General features: G+C 41.3%; 2 protein-coding genes across 3 annotated transcripts in view; one reads left to right on the top strand and one right to left on the bottom strand.

Annotated features, from left to right (window-relative positions):
* LOC119408214 (RNA-binding protein 4.1) overlaps positions 1 to 15,440 on the top strand; it is a 32,286-nt gene that overhangs the window by 11,500 nt on the left and 5,346 nt on the right. The window lies entirely within an intron of this gene.
* On the bottom strand, positions 8,626 to 9,346 carry LOC119408245 (TRAF-interacting protein with FHA domain-containing protein A). The gene has a single exon (XM_037675063.1). The coding sequence runs from the start codon at positions 9,323 to 9,325 to the stop codon at positions 8,759 to 8,761; it is 567 nt and encodes a 188-aa protein (XP_037530991.1). The 5' UTR covers positions 9,326 to 9,346; the 3' UTR covers positions 8,626 to 8,758.

Raw genomic sequence — 15,440 nt, 5'->3', positions numbered from 1 at the left:
GTTGGTCCACAGAGGTGATCAGGTCTTTAGTTGTCCTGGGGTCCAGGTTTGTCCACAGAGCTGATCAGGTCTGTTATAATGGACTACAGTTCAAAACTTTTCCTTTTTCAGATACATGGATATTTTGACATATTTTTGTGTTGAATGTGACCTAAATATTGGCATTTTGATTATTATCAGTGTTTTATTAATCTGATACAGTAGTCTTGTACAGTAATCAAAAATAAAATATCTTTATTTCATATTCTGTTGAGGGTTTATTATTCAACTTTGAAGTTGTTCTTAAGCTGTTGGTTTATTTATGACTGTTTGAGAGGAACTCATCAAAGGGAGTCTAAGTTTTTACCTCTTCAGTTTTTTACTACAAGCGAAGACCAGCTGGTTCATGCTAGAGTGGAAATTCCTTAGCAGTATGTCCTTTGGGAGGAACTCTTCAGGCGTATTCGCTCAGCTCGGGTCAAAGGCAGGTTTCTGTTAAACACCCAAGTTATCTGAGTGACACGGTTTTATTATCTCTTCGGCTAGGTTACATCATCTGCCTGCTGTGGTCTGAGCCGCTATGAGTATCTTGTTACAAGTGTCTCATCAGGAACACAAACATGTTTTTTTATTCACGTGCACTCCCCTTTGCTTGGCTTTCAGGAATTTGAAGTTTCAGGGGGTTTTTGGACATTGGATGAGTCCAACATCTGCCTACAAGATGGAGATCAAATTCTAAGTGTCTTTTCTTCTTTTAGTCTTTTTTCAAACTGCTAATTGTAAGATGAGAAGTCAGCAGTTGATCCGAGTTTTTTGGACACATTGTGGATAAATAGTACCAGTGCATGTGTGTGTCTACGCTTTGGGTCATGTTGGAATGTGAACGTTCGATCCCGTCTGAAGTCCTGAGGAACACGTTTTCCTTGAGGATAGTTTAGCGTTTGGCTCTATTCAACTTTCTCAACCTTAACAGCTTCTCAGTCTCTGCTGCTGAACCCCCGCAGCATGATGCTGCCACCACCATGCTTCACTGTGGGGTAGGGCTTTAGGCAGGAGATGAGCCGTGCCTGGTACATTCCAGACATATTGTTTAGAATAGCGGCCAAACGTTTCACTTTTGGTTTCATCAGACATGGAGCAGCTTTCAGGTGCTTCTCTCTGAGGAGAGGCTGCGGTGTGACCAGCTGGTGGAAGACTTGGTTATACGAAACCTTCCATTTGAGAATCGTGGAGCTCCTGGAAACCATCAGTGCAACACAAAATGTCTTTGTAATCTTCCCCAAAGGTATCTGTGCCTCACAACAATCCTGTCTCTGAGCCCTGTACGAAGTTCCTTTGACCTCGTAGCTTGGTTCTGATCGTCAGACTTTCTTTAGGGAGGTGTGTGCCTTTTTAAACGAGGTCCAGATAATTAACTTCACCGCATGGACTCCGATCAAGAAACATCTCAGCAGTGATGGAGGAAAACAGGAAGAACTTGAGCTGAACTCTAGTGTTAAAGGTCTGAATATTATATACAAATGTGAAATGTTGTTTTTATAGTCACACAGTTAACCCATAGAAGACTGTATGGGGAAAATGCGCCATGTGTTTACGTATTTTTGTATGTTTTTATTTTTCATTTGCAGAATTTGTTCTGACAATGTGGAACTCAGGGCCGGCCCCAAGCCTCCATGGGGCCCTAAGCAAAATTTAGTTTGGGGTCCTTTATTTCTGCTAATAATGTGGATTACTGCAATCACCAGTCAGATGATCAGATCATTCACCCACCTAACATAAACTATTATATAATATAGTATTGATAAAACGACCTATTGACAAACTGGTAAAATATAACTTTCTCTGCATTTGATGATTACTTCTAAAAATTTAATATTTCATGTTTGAGTAATTTGGCATTATAAACATAAAAAAACTGATTTGATTTGACTGATAAAGTAAAATTGAAGCACAGAACTTTTATCTTGAAGTTCTGTCTCTGTGGACCTCTAGGGTGTAGAGAGCCACAGAAATGTTATGGCGGGCTGGATTTGGCCCATGGGCCTCGAGTTTGACACATGCGATCTAGTGGTACTAAAAGTAACAAAAGAAAAAACAACAGCCAAAATATGTCTGCAGTTTAGCTATCAGACTTTGGAATGGGTACATTTTGTCCTTGTCAAACCTGGTGAAGAGAATCAAACTAAATTCTCTGAAACTCAAAGATCTTACTCCATGAAATTACAAATAACTCAACTTTGCAACATATATCCCTAAATGGGGTGAAAGGGCAATTAGATATTCTTCCTCAAACAAAATCAGCTAATGTCTCCTTTTCAGAATGGTCAGGGGAAATTATGTTCCTAAATAATACAGTTAGAATTATTTCAGTAGGAATTATCGTCAGTAACTTTCAGACGTATAGGTGGAGAAGGTCCAGCCCCTTGGCTTAAAAACACCTTGTGTTTTTCAAGTGTGTCGTACACCAAGAGTGTACTGGAGATTTCTGGGGATATTTTAGGTTGAGTATGAGCCTGAAGAGCATGACAACAGCTGCAACAATAGGACAGTTCATTCAGGACCTGTGTTCCATCGATGATTATCTTGATGTCTTTAGGTGGATGGAAAGGATCCTCTCTCCCAGTGACAGATCGCCATGGTTTCCAGATGCAGTTGGTCATTCTCCTGCACAACAGTCTAAACAGTCTCTTTACTTTCTTCTGAAACACTGGACAGTTTACCGGCTACATTACAACAAGAGTTCTCAGTTAAAATGAATGTAGGTGCTACAATAAAGATCAAAGAGTCGTCAAAAAATGTATTTGTTTCTTCCACTCTGGCATGCTGTTACTTCAGTTTGAGCCCAAATTAAATAGACAAAAATAAAAAGTCTATAACAAGGATAAGTGCAATGTTGCATTCAAACTCAAAAGGTCTGTGGATGTTGCTCGTGTTAGTGCATCATATCTTCTTACCTGGTGTTCTTTCAAAAGATGCTCCACAGGTTCACCTAGGTAGATCATCAGAGCTTTAAGGACAGCTTCTCTTTTGATGGTGATGTCAACAGTCTGAATAAGAACAATTAATTTTAATTAAAGTCTAACTCACACCTACACAAAACAACTATTCAGCTATAAATCCCACTGAGTCTTCTCATCTTATCACCAGCTGACCCAGAGCTTCTAGCAGAAATACAGTGTAACTGGTGGACGCTTTCCTGAAGGTAAAGGAGAAAACATTATTTAACACTGAGTATTTTTAATTTTACAGTAAGTAAAAACTATACAGTGTAAACTATAACAGAATATTGCATTATATTCTTCTAAAATCTGAGTTGCTATACCAATTACATGAAATGCTCGATTAATCATAAGGTTTTAATACACACACATATACACGCACATTACATGTGTGTTGGTAAAAACAAAATCACAAGTGTCATAGGCAGCGTTAGAAATGCATCTAGTGGCTGTCTCTGTTCTGTGATTAATGTTGTTTCTATGTGAGTTGTCTTTGGGTCAGTTACTTGTTTCAGACTATTGTCGGGCTCAGTAAATAATCCTAACAAGCTATAAATTGTGCATGACTTGTTACTGAGTGGTTGATTTTTCCTAACAAAGTTGATTTTATCAAGGATTCCTCGCTCGTGCACTGAAACTAATATGTTATAAAAACTGAGCCCATATAAACTTCAGACAGGGTAATGCTGTTTTTGTTAAGATTTAACAACTTTATCAGAGTTTAAAATGTACCTTTCTGCAGAAGAAGCTGCTCCTCTCAATCTACAACTTCTCTCCTGGAGGTGGGGAAACGACCTGGGGCTAGGTGCGTTCATGGGCCCAACATGGGTGGGAATTTACAACGACTTTTACATAAACACTATTTAGAAACTAATAAACCAACTGGTTACATATATATATATATATTATTGTTTTGTTTTTGAAAATGTGTGTAATAGAATCATGTAGAAATCAATCATCACTAAAAAAATAAAAATAAATTCCACTTAAGGGGCTCCTTAGTGGCCATGGGGCCCTTAGTCCGCTCATGCGTCAGGCCGACCTTGACTCCGGAGGTCGCTGCCAGTTCCACCTCTCAGTCGTCTACACGATACGCGGGCATACGGAATATACCCACTAGAAAAAGCTTAAAAATTTCAGTATACCCACTTAAAAGTGCCCAGCGATATGTAACATATCATTGGACACATGTCACTGATACGTTAAACGGCACTTAAATGCTTCTGTAACAATCTATCTGTATTTTTCATTCATTCAACCTTTAGAGAGTCAGAGTCAGAGATTCTTTATTGTCATTCATGTGGTACATGTGGTGGAACGAAATTATGTACACAGGGTCCCAGTTACATCCAACAATAAAATGTGAAAGAAAAACAATGATAACTTCTAAGATATAAACTAAGAAAAACATCAACTAAAAATACACTAAGCATTAATAGCATAAAAACATTACGTCTAACAGCAGCACGAACATGAGTCTGTGTGAGCAGATGAAAACGCATGAACACATAAACATGAAACAGATCAGCAGCAACATGAAACAGATCAGCAGCAACACGATGTGATTTTTCACAGTGATTATTCTGGTTAGAGATTCATGAGTTTAACAGCCTCAGGGTAGAAGCTGTTCCTCAGTCTAGTGGTTCTACACTTAATGCTCCTCAACCTCCTTCCAGAGGGGAGTGGGGCAAAAACTGTGTGTGCTGGGTGAGTGGGGTCCTTCATGATGCAGGTGGCCCTCTTCCTGCATCTAGAGGTGTAGATGTCTGTGATGGTGGGGAGACTGACTCCAACAGTCTTCTGTGCAGCCTTCACCACTCTCTGCAGAGCTTTTCTTTCTGCAGCTGTGCAGCCTCCATGCCACACGTTGATGCTGGAGCACAGGATGTTCTCCACTGCACACCTGGATGCTCTCTCTCTTTATTTATACAGGTTAGTCCCATTGAGCCTCAGAGACTCATTTACAAGAGAGACCTGATTCTAACAAAGAGTGATGACAACACTAGACAACAAAGACAACAATAGACATTCATAAACGATGTGTACAAATGCAGCACTTATTACATTCGCTTATCCAGCAAATTATTGTATAATTCTACACTTATTTAATACTTGAACATGTTTTGCTTTGATACTGTTTAAAACATGTTTAATACAAAGCCAACTGTTGTACAAAGTTTGTTGTACATTTGTTTAAATATCAGAGAACAACATCAGAGAAATTTGGAAATGTTCAATATGCTTAAAATCAAAATAAATTTACGATTACGTTGGTGTCCTTTGGTTTTTAAGTACAGTATACCCACTAGAAAAATGTAGACTACACTGCCTCCTCTCATCTTGTCTGACAAAATTGTTTTAGTTTGAATGTAAAGAGCAAAAGCACACTTGTAATGTGACAAAGTAAACGTTTAGTAGTAAAAAGCGGTTTCACATGCATGCAGCCTGCAGCATCAGAGGCGCCGCGGCTGACTGCTGTTGGTTTATTCCCATCGCAGGCCGCCGTTAATGGGTGTACTGTGCTCCTGCAGCTCACTCGTATAAACGATTTAGAAAGTAGCGTTTCTACCTCAGGTAGAATGTAAAAATATAAAGAAAATAATTATAATAATATAATAATAATAAAAAAGCCACCAAGCAAGCAAACTGTGTAAGTTTCATTGAAAACGCCCGTAATTTTCGGCTACTAGATCTGAAGGGTCTGGTGGGCTGGAGGTCTTCACAAAACACCGGATTAGAGTTTTTAAGAAATTATAAAAAAAAATTAAAATAAATTATTTTGAGCATACAAATGGCGGAGAATGCCTTCTCCCCTCCCCCACAAAATAGCTGTAAAATAAATATTTTATTGATTTTTTTTTTGTGAAATGTGGATAAATAAATAAAAAATCTTAAATAGGTCAGTTAATTTAGATATTTTTAATTCAAGAATTTCTAAAACACAGACTAGTTTTTAGTAGAAATAATTTTATTTTATGTAGTATGTTTAAGCAGAGGCAGCACGGTGGCGCAACCGGTAGAGCTGCTGCCTCTCAGCGAGCAGGTCCCTGGTTCAAATCCCGGTCCTGGGGCCTTTCTGGGTGGAGTTTGCATGTTCTCTCCGTGCATGTGTGGGTTTTCTCCAGGTACTCCGGTTTCCTCCCACAGACCAAAAACATGCATGTTAGACTGATTGGTAACTCTAAATTGTCCCTAGTTGTGAGTGAATGGTTGTTTGTCTCGTTTGTCTCTATGTGGCCCTGTGATGGACTTGCGACCCGTCCAGGGTGTACCCCGCCCCTCGCACAGTGATTGCTGGACATGGGCACCGGCGACCCCCGTGACCCAGAATGGATGAAGCGGGTAAACGATAATGGATGATGGATGGATGTTTAGAGAAATGTGTGTTTGTTTGCCCTGCGCTGTACTCCACTTCCTGCTTGTGGAGCGGGACCCGGTCTGTTTACATTCACGCTGTACACGAACTGCGCTGGAGTTCTCTTCTACCGGACCGAGACCTAGGTTTTAGCCCGGGCCAGAATTCACCTTTCTGTTCCGTGACAGAGTTCGATGGCATGTTCACACCTCCCCAAACGAACCGGACTTTCTAGGAAATCGAGCTAGAGTTTGATTAAAGCGGACTAAACAGGGCTGGTGTGAATGCACCCTTATTGTGCTGCACTTTTCTTAGACCTGTCTAAAGCTTTTGACACTGTGGATCATAACATCTTGTGTCATAAACTCTCAGAAACTGGTTTCTCCGAACACACAATCGGTTGGTTCTCTAACCATCTCTCAGATCGGAGGCAATGTGTTCAACATAATGGTACTTCCTCCAGTTATTTAACAGTCAACAATGGTGTACCACAAGGCTCAATCTTAGGACCCACCCTCTTTACAATCTACATAGGTAATGTAGATCAAAACATCCCTGATGCATCCTTACATTTCTATGCTGATGACACCGTTGTTTATTGTTGAGCTAAAACAGTTGATAAGGCTTTCCAGCTTTTGAAATCTGCATTCAACAACATCCAGACAGATTTGTTCCACCTCAAACTTGTCTTAAATGCCGACAAAACCAAAGGGATGCTTTTTCAAATAAAAAGTCGGTCCCAGCAGTTCTTCCTCTGATTTCATCCTCAAATGGTGTCCCCATTGAGTTTGTTGATTCCTATAAATATTTGGGTATCTTGGTCGACTCACATCTCTCTTTTAAGCTCCATGTGGAAAACTTGGTAAAGAAACTGAAAGTTAAACTGGGTTTCTTTTTCAGAAACAGATCATGTCTAACTCTGAATGCTAGGAAACACCTTGTATCTGTGACTTTCCTTCCCTCCATTGATTACGGTGACATCATTTACATGAACACTCCTACAAGAACCATGCAGATGTTGGATGCTGTCTATCATGGTGCACTAAGATTCATAACTGGCTGTGATTATCGTACCCACCACTGCACCCTGTATTCACTGGTTAACTGGACATCATTAACTTCACGCAGACTCTCTCACTGGTACATTTTCATCTTTAAATCACTTCTTGGTCTGTTGCCTTCATACATCTCCTCCTACATGTCTCTGCATGAGTGCAGCTACAGCGTGCGCTCTCAGGACATTATTACCTGCAGTGTCCCCTCAATGAGGACTGAACTAGGCAAGAGGGCCTTCTCCTACTTTGCTCCTGTTTCCTGGAATATCTTACAAAAAGATTTGAAGCTCTCGACCTTGACCTCTCTAAGTGTCTTTAAGAATCTGTTAAGTTCATGAAAAACAAAACAATGCAGACATGTTCCTGTTTTTAGTTTTCTACATTCGCCTTATAATCTAGCTGTTTTGTTACTTTTTTTAGCCATCCTATTTGTTAAAAAAATAAAAATATTTCTGCCATTTTATAACCGTCTATTGTTGTTGCTGTTGTCCATTGTTTTCATCATTCTTTGTTGAAATCAGGTCTCTCTTGTAAATGAGGCCTCGAGGCTCAATGGGATTAACCTGTATGTTGAATGAAAAAAACCTCTGGAAGTCCCTTTATGTCCATTCATGTTCCTGGAGAAAAATCAACCACCTTGTTTAACTGCTTATCCTTAGCATCCAGTGCTTCAACAACGTCATTAAGAACCTTCAGTGAAGCAGTGGTTGTGCTGTGTTGTTCCCTGAAACCAGATTGATGTGGAGGTAAGATGTTAAATGAGTCCAGATAATTTTTGGTTTGAGAGTTTATCAGTTTTTCTAGAACCTTGGCTAAAATGCAGAGTTTAAAGATTGGTTGATAGTTGTTCAGTGAGGTGGGGTCACCTCCCTTCAGCAAAGGAAGAACAAAGGCTGTTTTCCAAGTGTCTGGAATGGAGTTTTGTCTTATGGATTAGGTTTTTTTTTTTTTCCACTTTGCCATTATAGGGTAAAGCAATATTTTAAACAGCTGTAGCATCAGGAGGCAACATAACAGTGTAAGGAAAGAGGGATATTTTTAAGATGCTCAGTTTAACAACAGATAAACCCGAGAGATCTTTGAATATTGGAGTGAATTATAATATCTGAAGTGGAACGTTAAAGCTGTTGCACAAAATTATTAATTTGCTGAATCAAAATCGATTGTGAGATTGTAAAATAGATTGTAACATATAACTTTAGGAAGTCATTTTAATACAAGTCATCATTCTAGTGTAGTTTAGTTATACATGAAAGTAACAAAGTGCCACATGGATCTGTGACGTCACTGCAGATGTGACCACAGCTGTTTGAAGTGGAGCTCAGCAGTGTGTAGTTCTGACAGGTGTGTGTCTAAGAAGCGATACTTGGTTATGAGTAACAGATCAGGGTGTCGTCGGTCTCCTGGGGTCCAAGTTCTCTGACCATCAGGCCCGTGTCCATCACTGGTCCCAGACCAGGCACACACGTGCACGTCTCTCTGGACGGAGGCGCTGCCAGAACCTCAAACTGCACCTCAAAATTACCCTTGGCCTCCCCAGACTCGCGGACGATCAGCATCTCGTACTCCCCGAACCGGACCAGAGCCTTGTCTGGCAGGTCCATCCTCTCCAGGTAGTCCAGCGCCGAGCTGTTCACGGACAGCCTCCCTCTCTGACTCAGGTTCTGGACGGAGAACAGCAGGTCTGGACTCTGGGCCGAGCGGTGTGCAGACAGACACAGCTGTTTGCGGGACACCCGGGGGTCCAGTAGAGCGTAGGTGCAGGACCCAGAGTCTCGACCCAGTCTGAGGGGATCCTCGGCTGAGTGTCGTCTCCTGGTTCCCAAAGGGAGGGACCCATAAAGACCTCTAGAACTCTGCTGCGGGTGGTACATCTTGATGTGGAGACAAGACAGGAGGTCCTCCTCTGTCTCCAGGGTCTGAGACACGCTCATCATCAACAATAGTTCTGATGAAACCAGTCCAGACCAGAAGAGATGAAACTCTGAAGACACAAAGCCTTTAAAGAGAAAGTGAAGTGAGCAAGTTTTCCTGTCTTACAAAAAGTTTTACATAAAGTGTCAAAGTATAAAAACATGACATTTTAAACTTACCTCGGTGTATTTTTTAAACCAAAGACAAGAAGGTTTGGCCTCTCAGGACAGTAGAAGCAGCGAGACAGAGCTAACGGTGCTGCTGCCGGCAGTGACACAGGAAGACGACCTCCTCCTGCTGTTTTCTTCTCTCTGGTGTCATCTTCCCCTCACACGCCCTCTTTGTGACCTGCTGCTGCTTTCTGCTGCAGCTCTGGAAATTCCACTTTTGCCAAAGGAAAGAGAAAGTAAATGTACATTTTTTTGTTTTTAAACACCCTAAAGAATAGTGAATTTTAACGCTAAATGAATGTAAAAATAAGATTTTTTGTTACAGAGCAGTCTTGTAGTTTGGTACCCTCCCTATGTTTTTCCGTTTTAATCAGATTGAACAAATAGCTTGAAGTTTATTAATATCCTAACACTCCAGAACAGCATGTGACTTTTCCTGGTCCCGCCTTGAAAAAGGAGGAAGTCTTCGAGTTTCCACATTTAATGCAGGCCTTGCAGCGCTTACTGGAAACCAGCCCTTTGTGAAGAAATTGTTACACATTAACCCACGGCGGTACAAACTCAGACCTCCATGTTCCGCAGGGATCACGTTGTAAAACTTGGGGAGTAAATAGAAAATGTGCTTGAGTTGTTGGCAGACTTCTACAGGCTTGGACCTGAAAACTGAAGGACTGAACACAGTGCACTGTACGAAATGTACCTAACAGAGCGGAAAGAAAAATAACAAAGTACTGTTGCAGACATAATACTGTGCCTCATGTGTAGAAAATAGTGTTTTTAGGTGGCAGGGCTATTGATATTTAAATATACAATAAAGGACGTTGTACCACCAAAGGATAATCTCACCTGATAAAAGCAGAAAGATTTGGGGAAACGTAACTACAAACTAATTTTACATAATTTATCATCCAGGTAGATAAATACAAAACAGGCTAAATCATGTCATCTAGACAAGTTTCTTTTAGGGAGAAATGTTTGATGTGAAAGACTTCATCAGTCTGAGGCCTGCCAACACAGATCTGTCTTATCAATAGCACCTCCTTGATGTGTTTCAAACCAACCTCCCATTGAATTCCCAGAAACTGGTTTTACTTTTAACACATGCAAAACAAGGGGACCATCCACATGTCATGATTTAACTTTTTTTGTGATTTATCTACCTGGATGATTGAGCTGACTGTTTCTGTGAGCAGCAAGTTGGTCATCTGGCCTAAAACCTTTGATTGATATGCACTGATGGTTGATTGTTTTGGACAGATGGGCTCTGGTTGCATGTGTTAAAAACAGTTTCTGGGAATTCAAGAGGAGTTTGGTTTGAAACACATCAAGCTGCTATTGATAAGACAGATCTGGGTTGGCAGGCCTCAGACTGATGAAGTCTTTCAGATGGAAGACGAAACGTTTCTTCCTAAAAGAAACTGTCTAGATGACATGATTTAACCTTTTTTATATCTTCACGTTTTTCTCACACGATGAAGGGAATTTGACCCACTCTAGTTTACAGTGTTTCAGTTCTCTGAGTCTTACAAACTAATTTAAACGCTGATCTTCTCAGGCAGGTTGAGGTGTGGACAACACTGACTCCTTGTCAGTCATTCTGTTGCTGCTGTATTGAGCTGATCGTCCTGTTTCACGACTCAGTTTGGTCCAAGCTTCAGCTGTCTTTGTACTTCCATCTATACTTCATGGTCTGACAGCTGGTAGGAGGTGCTTGTGATGATATACTGTCACTGTTTCTCTGAGCTTTGCATGGTCTGACCATGGGGTGAATTTTCAGGGATGTCCACTCCTGTGAAGATGGACATCTGTCTTGAATACCTGTAAATAGTTGTATCACCATAGACTGATGGAGTTCAAGTAGTTTGGAAGTGACCTTCTGACCTCTGTAGGGTTGAGGAGCTGCTTTACTAAAATCATTGCTGATGTCTTTCTACTTTGACATTATGTTAGCACATTGGTACACTGACAAAACCATTGGCTTGTTCAACACTGCTGATGAGAGTTTGTAAATGTAATTCATTGACTTCTGCGGAAATGTGCAACATAATTAGATTTATGAATGTTCATGGAGTGAACAAATAGACCAACAAGGAAATCTTTTATGTGGTCTTGTACCTAAATTATCCTAAATATGTTGTGCCTTGTGATACCACAGCACAATAATATGAGCTCAGATATTATGAAATAGAGGAGACAGTAATAAGATGATGGTAAAATAAATTATGTTGGGAAGAAAGGAGAAATCATTACAAAACATAGATTAATCAATAAAAGAAAGAAATGGCGCAGCACGGTGGATCAGTTGGTAGAGCTGCTGCCTCTCAGCGAGCAGGTTACCCTGGTGTCAAATCCCGGTCCAGGGGCCTTTCTGGGTGGAGTTTGATGTTCTCTCCGTGCATGCGTGGGTTTTCTCCGGGTGCTCCGGTTTCCTCCCACAGACCAAAAACATGCATGTTAGGCTGATTGGTAACTCTAAATTGTCCCTAGGTGTGAGTGAGAGAGTGAATGGTTGTTTGTCTCGTTTGTCTCTATGTGGCCCTGTGATGGACTTGCGACCCGTCCAGGGTGTACCCCGCTCCTCGCACAGTGATTGCTGGACATGGGCACCAGCGACCCCCGTGACCCAAAAATGGAATAAGCGGGTAAAGAAAATGGATGGATGGATGGGAAGAAAGGAGAAATCATTACAAAACATAGATTAATCAATAAAAGAAAGAAATGGCGCAGCACGGTGGATCAGTTGGTAGAGCTGCTGCCTCTCAGCGAGCAGGTTACCCTGGTGTCAAATCCCGGTCCAGGGGCCTTTCTGGGTGGAGTTTGCATAATCTCTCCATGCTGAGTAAGTTTTCTCCAGGTACTCCAGTTTCCTCCCACAGACTGAAAACATGCATGTTAGACTGATTAGTAACTCTAAATTGTCTCTAGGTGTGAGTGAGAGAGTGAATGGTTGTTTGTCTCTATGTGTCCATGTGATGGACTGGAGATCTGTCCAGGGTGTCCCCCGCCCCTTGCACAGTGAGCTGGACATGGGCACCAGTGACCCCCGCGACCCAAAAAGGAATAAGATGATGGATGGGTGGAAAGAAATGGTGTGCCCAGCTTCATATAAAAATAACTTGTAGCTTGTCCTAGTCTCCTGCTTGAGTGGTTCCACTTCACTTCAAACTCAGGTCCTCCACCAGAGGCCTGGGAGTTTGAGGGTTCTGTTCAGTATCTGTTCGAACTGAGCTCTTCTGAGCAGAGACCTGAGGTTGTTTCTGAGATCTCAACGTCAAGGTCAAGGTTCTTTATTGTCATTCGCATCACGTGGTACATGAGGTGGAACAAAATTGTGTACTCAAGGTCCCAGTTACACCCAAAAATAGCAAAAATATTAAGAATTTAATAAAACTATATTTAAGGATCTAAGATATAAACTAAGATATACGCTAGTGACTAGCGTATATCTTACTAGTGTATTGTTTTGCACTATTAGTGACTAGCCGCTAGTCACTAATAGTGCAAAACAATACACTGAACAACAGAAACATTCATTCATCCTTTATTTATGCAGGTTAGTTTCATTCAGTCACAAGGACTCATTTACAAGAGAGACCTGTTTTAAACAAAAAACACAGATGAGATACAGACAGAGGGGGAGTGGTGGCGCAGAGGTTATAAGATGGGCCTGTGATCGGAAAGTCGCAGGTTCAACTCCCGATACGTCAACATCAAAATGTGGGTGGAAAAGGTGAAACACCCACACCGGCCTCCCTCCACCCTCATTGGCCCCACCATGGGCCCCTGAGCAAGGCCCTTAACCCCCACCATCTGCTCCCTAAACAGGTCTCTCTTGAAAATAAGTTCTCGTGGCTCAATGAGACTACCTGGATAAATAAAGGGTAAATGAAAAATTTTAAAAAGCATATAAAAGGAAAAGTAAATAGAGGAAATAATATAAAAATGAAACAAAAACAGCTACATTATAAAGCAATGTAAAATGCTAAAAACAGGAACATGTCTGCATTGGTTTTTGCCATGAACTTAACAGATGTTTGAAGTCACTTAGAGAGGTCAAGGTCGAGAGCTTCAGATGTTTTAGTAAGATATTCCAGGAAACAGGAGCGGAGTAGGAGAAGGCCCTTTTGTCTAGTTCAGTCCTCATTGAGGGAACACTGCAGGTAATAATGTTCTGAGAGCGCACGCTGTAGCTGCACTCACGCAGAGACATGTAGGAGGAGATGTATGAAGGCAACAGACCAAGAAGTGATTTAAAGATGAAAATGTACCAGTGAGAGAGTCTGCGTGAAGTTAATGATGTCCAGTTAACCAATGAATACTGGGTGCAGTGGTGGGTACGATAATCACAGCCAGTTATGAATCTTAGTGCACCATGATAGACAACATCCAACATCTGCAGGGTTCTTGTAGGAGCGTTCATGTAAATAATGTTACCATAGTCAATGGAGGGAAGGAAAGTCACAGTTACAAGGTGTTTCCTAGCATTCAGAATTAGACATGATCTGTTTCTGAAAAAGAAACCCAGTTACTCAGACACTTGCGGCTTATACACAAACGTGGCTTATTTATGTACAAAACTGTGTTTTATTAAATTAAGTGTGAGCAGCTTATACTCTGGTGCGCTCTATAGACCGGCAATTACGTTATGTCAGGTCCTCTGGACGTTTTTTGTTGAAACATTTCGTCTTTCATCCAAAAGACTTCATCAGTCCGAGGAGCCACAACAAACTCAGTCTTATAAACATCACCTTCCCATAGTGACATCCAGATCTGTTGGAGCCACTCTTCCAGTTTGGTGTCACAGCACCAAGTGCTCCAGTGACCACTGGGACTACTGATGCTTTGACTCTCAACAACTTCTGTATTTCCTCTTTCAGCCCTTGGTATTTCTCCAGCTTCTCTTACTTCTTCTTCCTGATGCTACAGCCACTTGGGATTGCCATATTTATCACCACTGTCTTCTTGTCTTGCTTGTCGACCACCACAATGCCCAGTTGGTTAGCCATCACCTATTTTGTCAGTCTGGATTTGGAAGTTCCACAGTATCTTAGCCCTTCCATCCTCCACCACCCTTGGTGATGTCTCCCACTTTGACTCTGGGACCTCCAGTCCATACTCAGCACAGATGGTCCTGTGTATTTTTCCAGCCACTTGGTTATGGCATTTTGTATGTTTTGCCAATCTGGATCCTGCTAATATGTATTGGACTGTCTCAGGGGCATCTTTGCACAGCTTGCATCTTGAGTCTTGTCTGGTATGGTAGACCCAGGTCTTTCTTGCTCTTGGTGCTGAGAGTCTGTTCCTGTGCTGACATGATTTGTGCCTCTGAGCTTCAGTCCAGCACTGTCCAGCCACTGGTAGGATTTCTTGATGCCAGACACTTCCTCAATTTGCTGGTGGTACATGCCATGCAGGGGCTTATCTTTCTATGATGGCTCATCTTGTTGCTCCTCTTCCACATTGGGTTTCTGCTGCAGCCTGAGACATTCACTCATCAATGTATCATCAGGGGTTTTCCTCCTGATGTACGTCAGGATCTTAGTTACCTAGTTCCTCTTATATTACAGATCTTATATTACAGACTACTGTAGGACAAATTGACCTCATTTCCTTAACTGAATTGTTAAAATTGAATAGTTTTCATTTGATACTATATCTTAATATTGATTCTCGACCTGCCATTGTGTATCTGTTCCTCCTTCCTGTTCCTCTCAAACCAGCCCGTCGTAGCAGATGGCCACTTGTCCTGAGCCTGGTTCTGCTGGAGGTTTCTTCTTTTTTAAAGGAAGTTTTTCCTTTCCACTGTTGCCTTTGTACTTGCTCAAGATCAGATGAAGTTAAACTCAAAGCAGTCTGCTCCTCAGATAAATAATGTTAACTTGCTTTTTATGTACTGTATATGAATCTTTCTGTATAGTGCCCTGAGATGACTTCTGTTGTGACTTCATTTTGTATAATGGTGCCAGAC

This window comes from Nematolebias whitei, chromosome 1 (assembly GCF_014905685.2).
Source record: "Nematolebias whitei isolate Nwh7 chromosome 1, NemWhi1, whole genome shotgun sequence".
NCBI lineage: Eukaryota > Metazoa > Chordata > Actinopteri > Cyprinodontiformes > Rivulidae > Nematolebias > Nematolebias whitei.
Note: the sequence above shows the minus strand (reverse complement) of the source record. Positions and strands in the feature narration are given on the sequence as shown.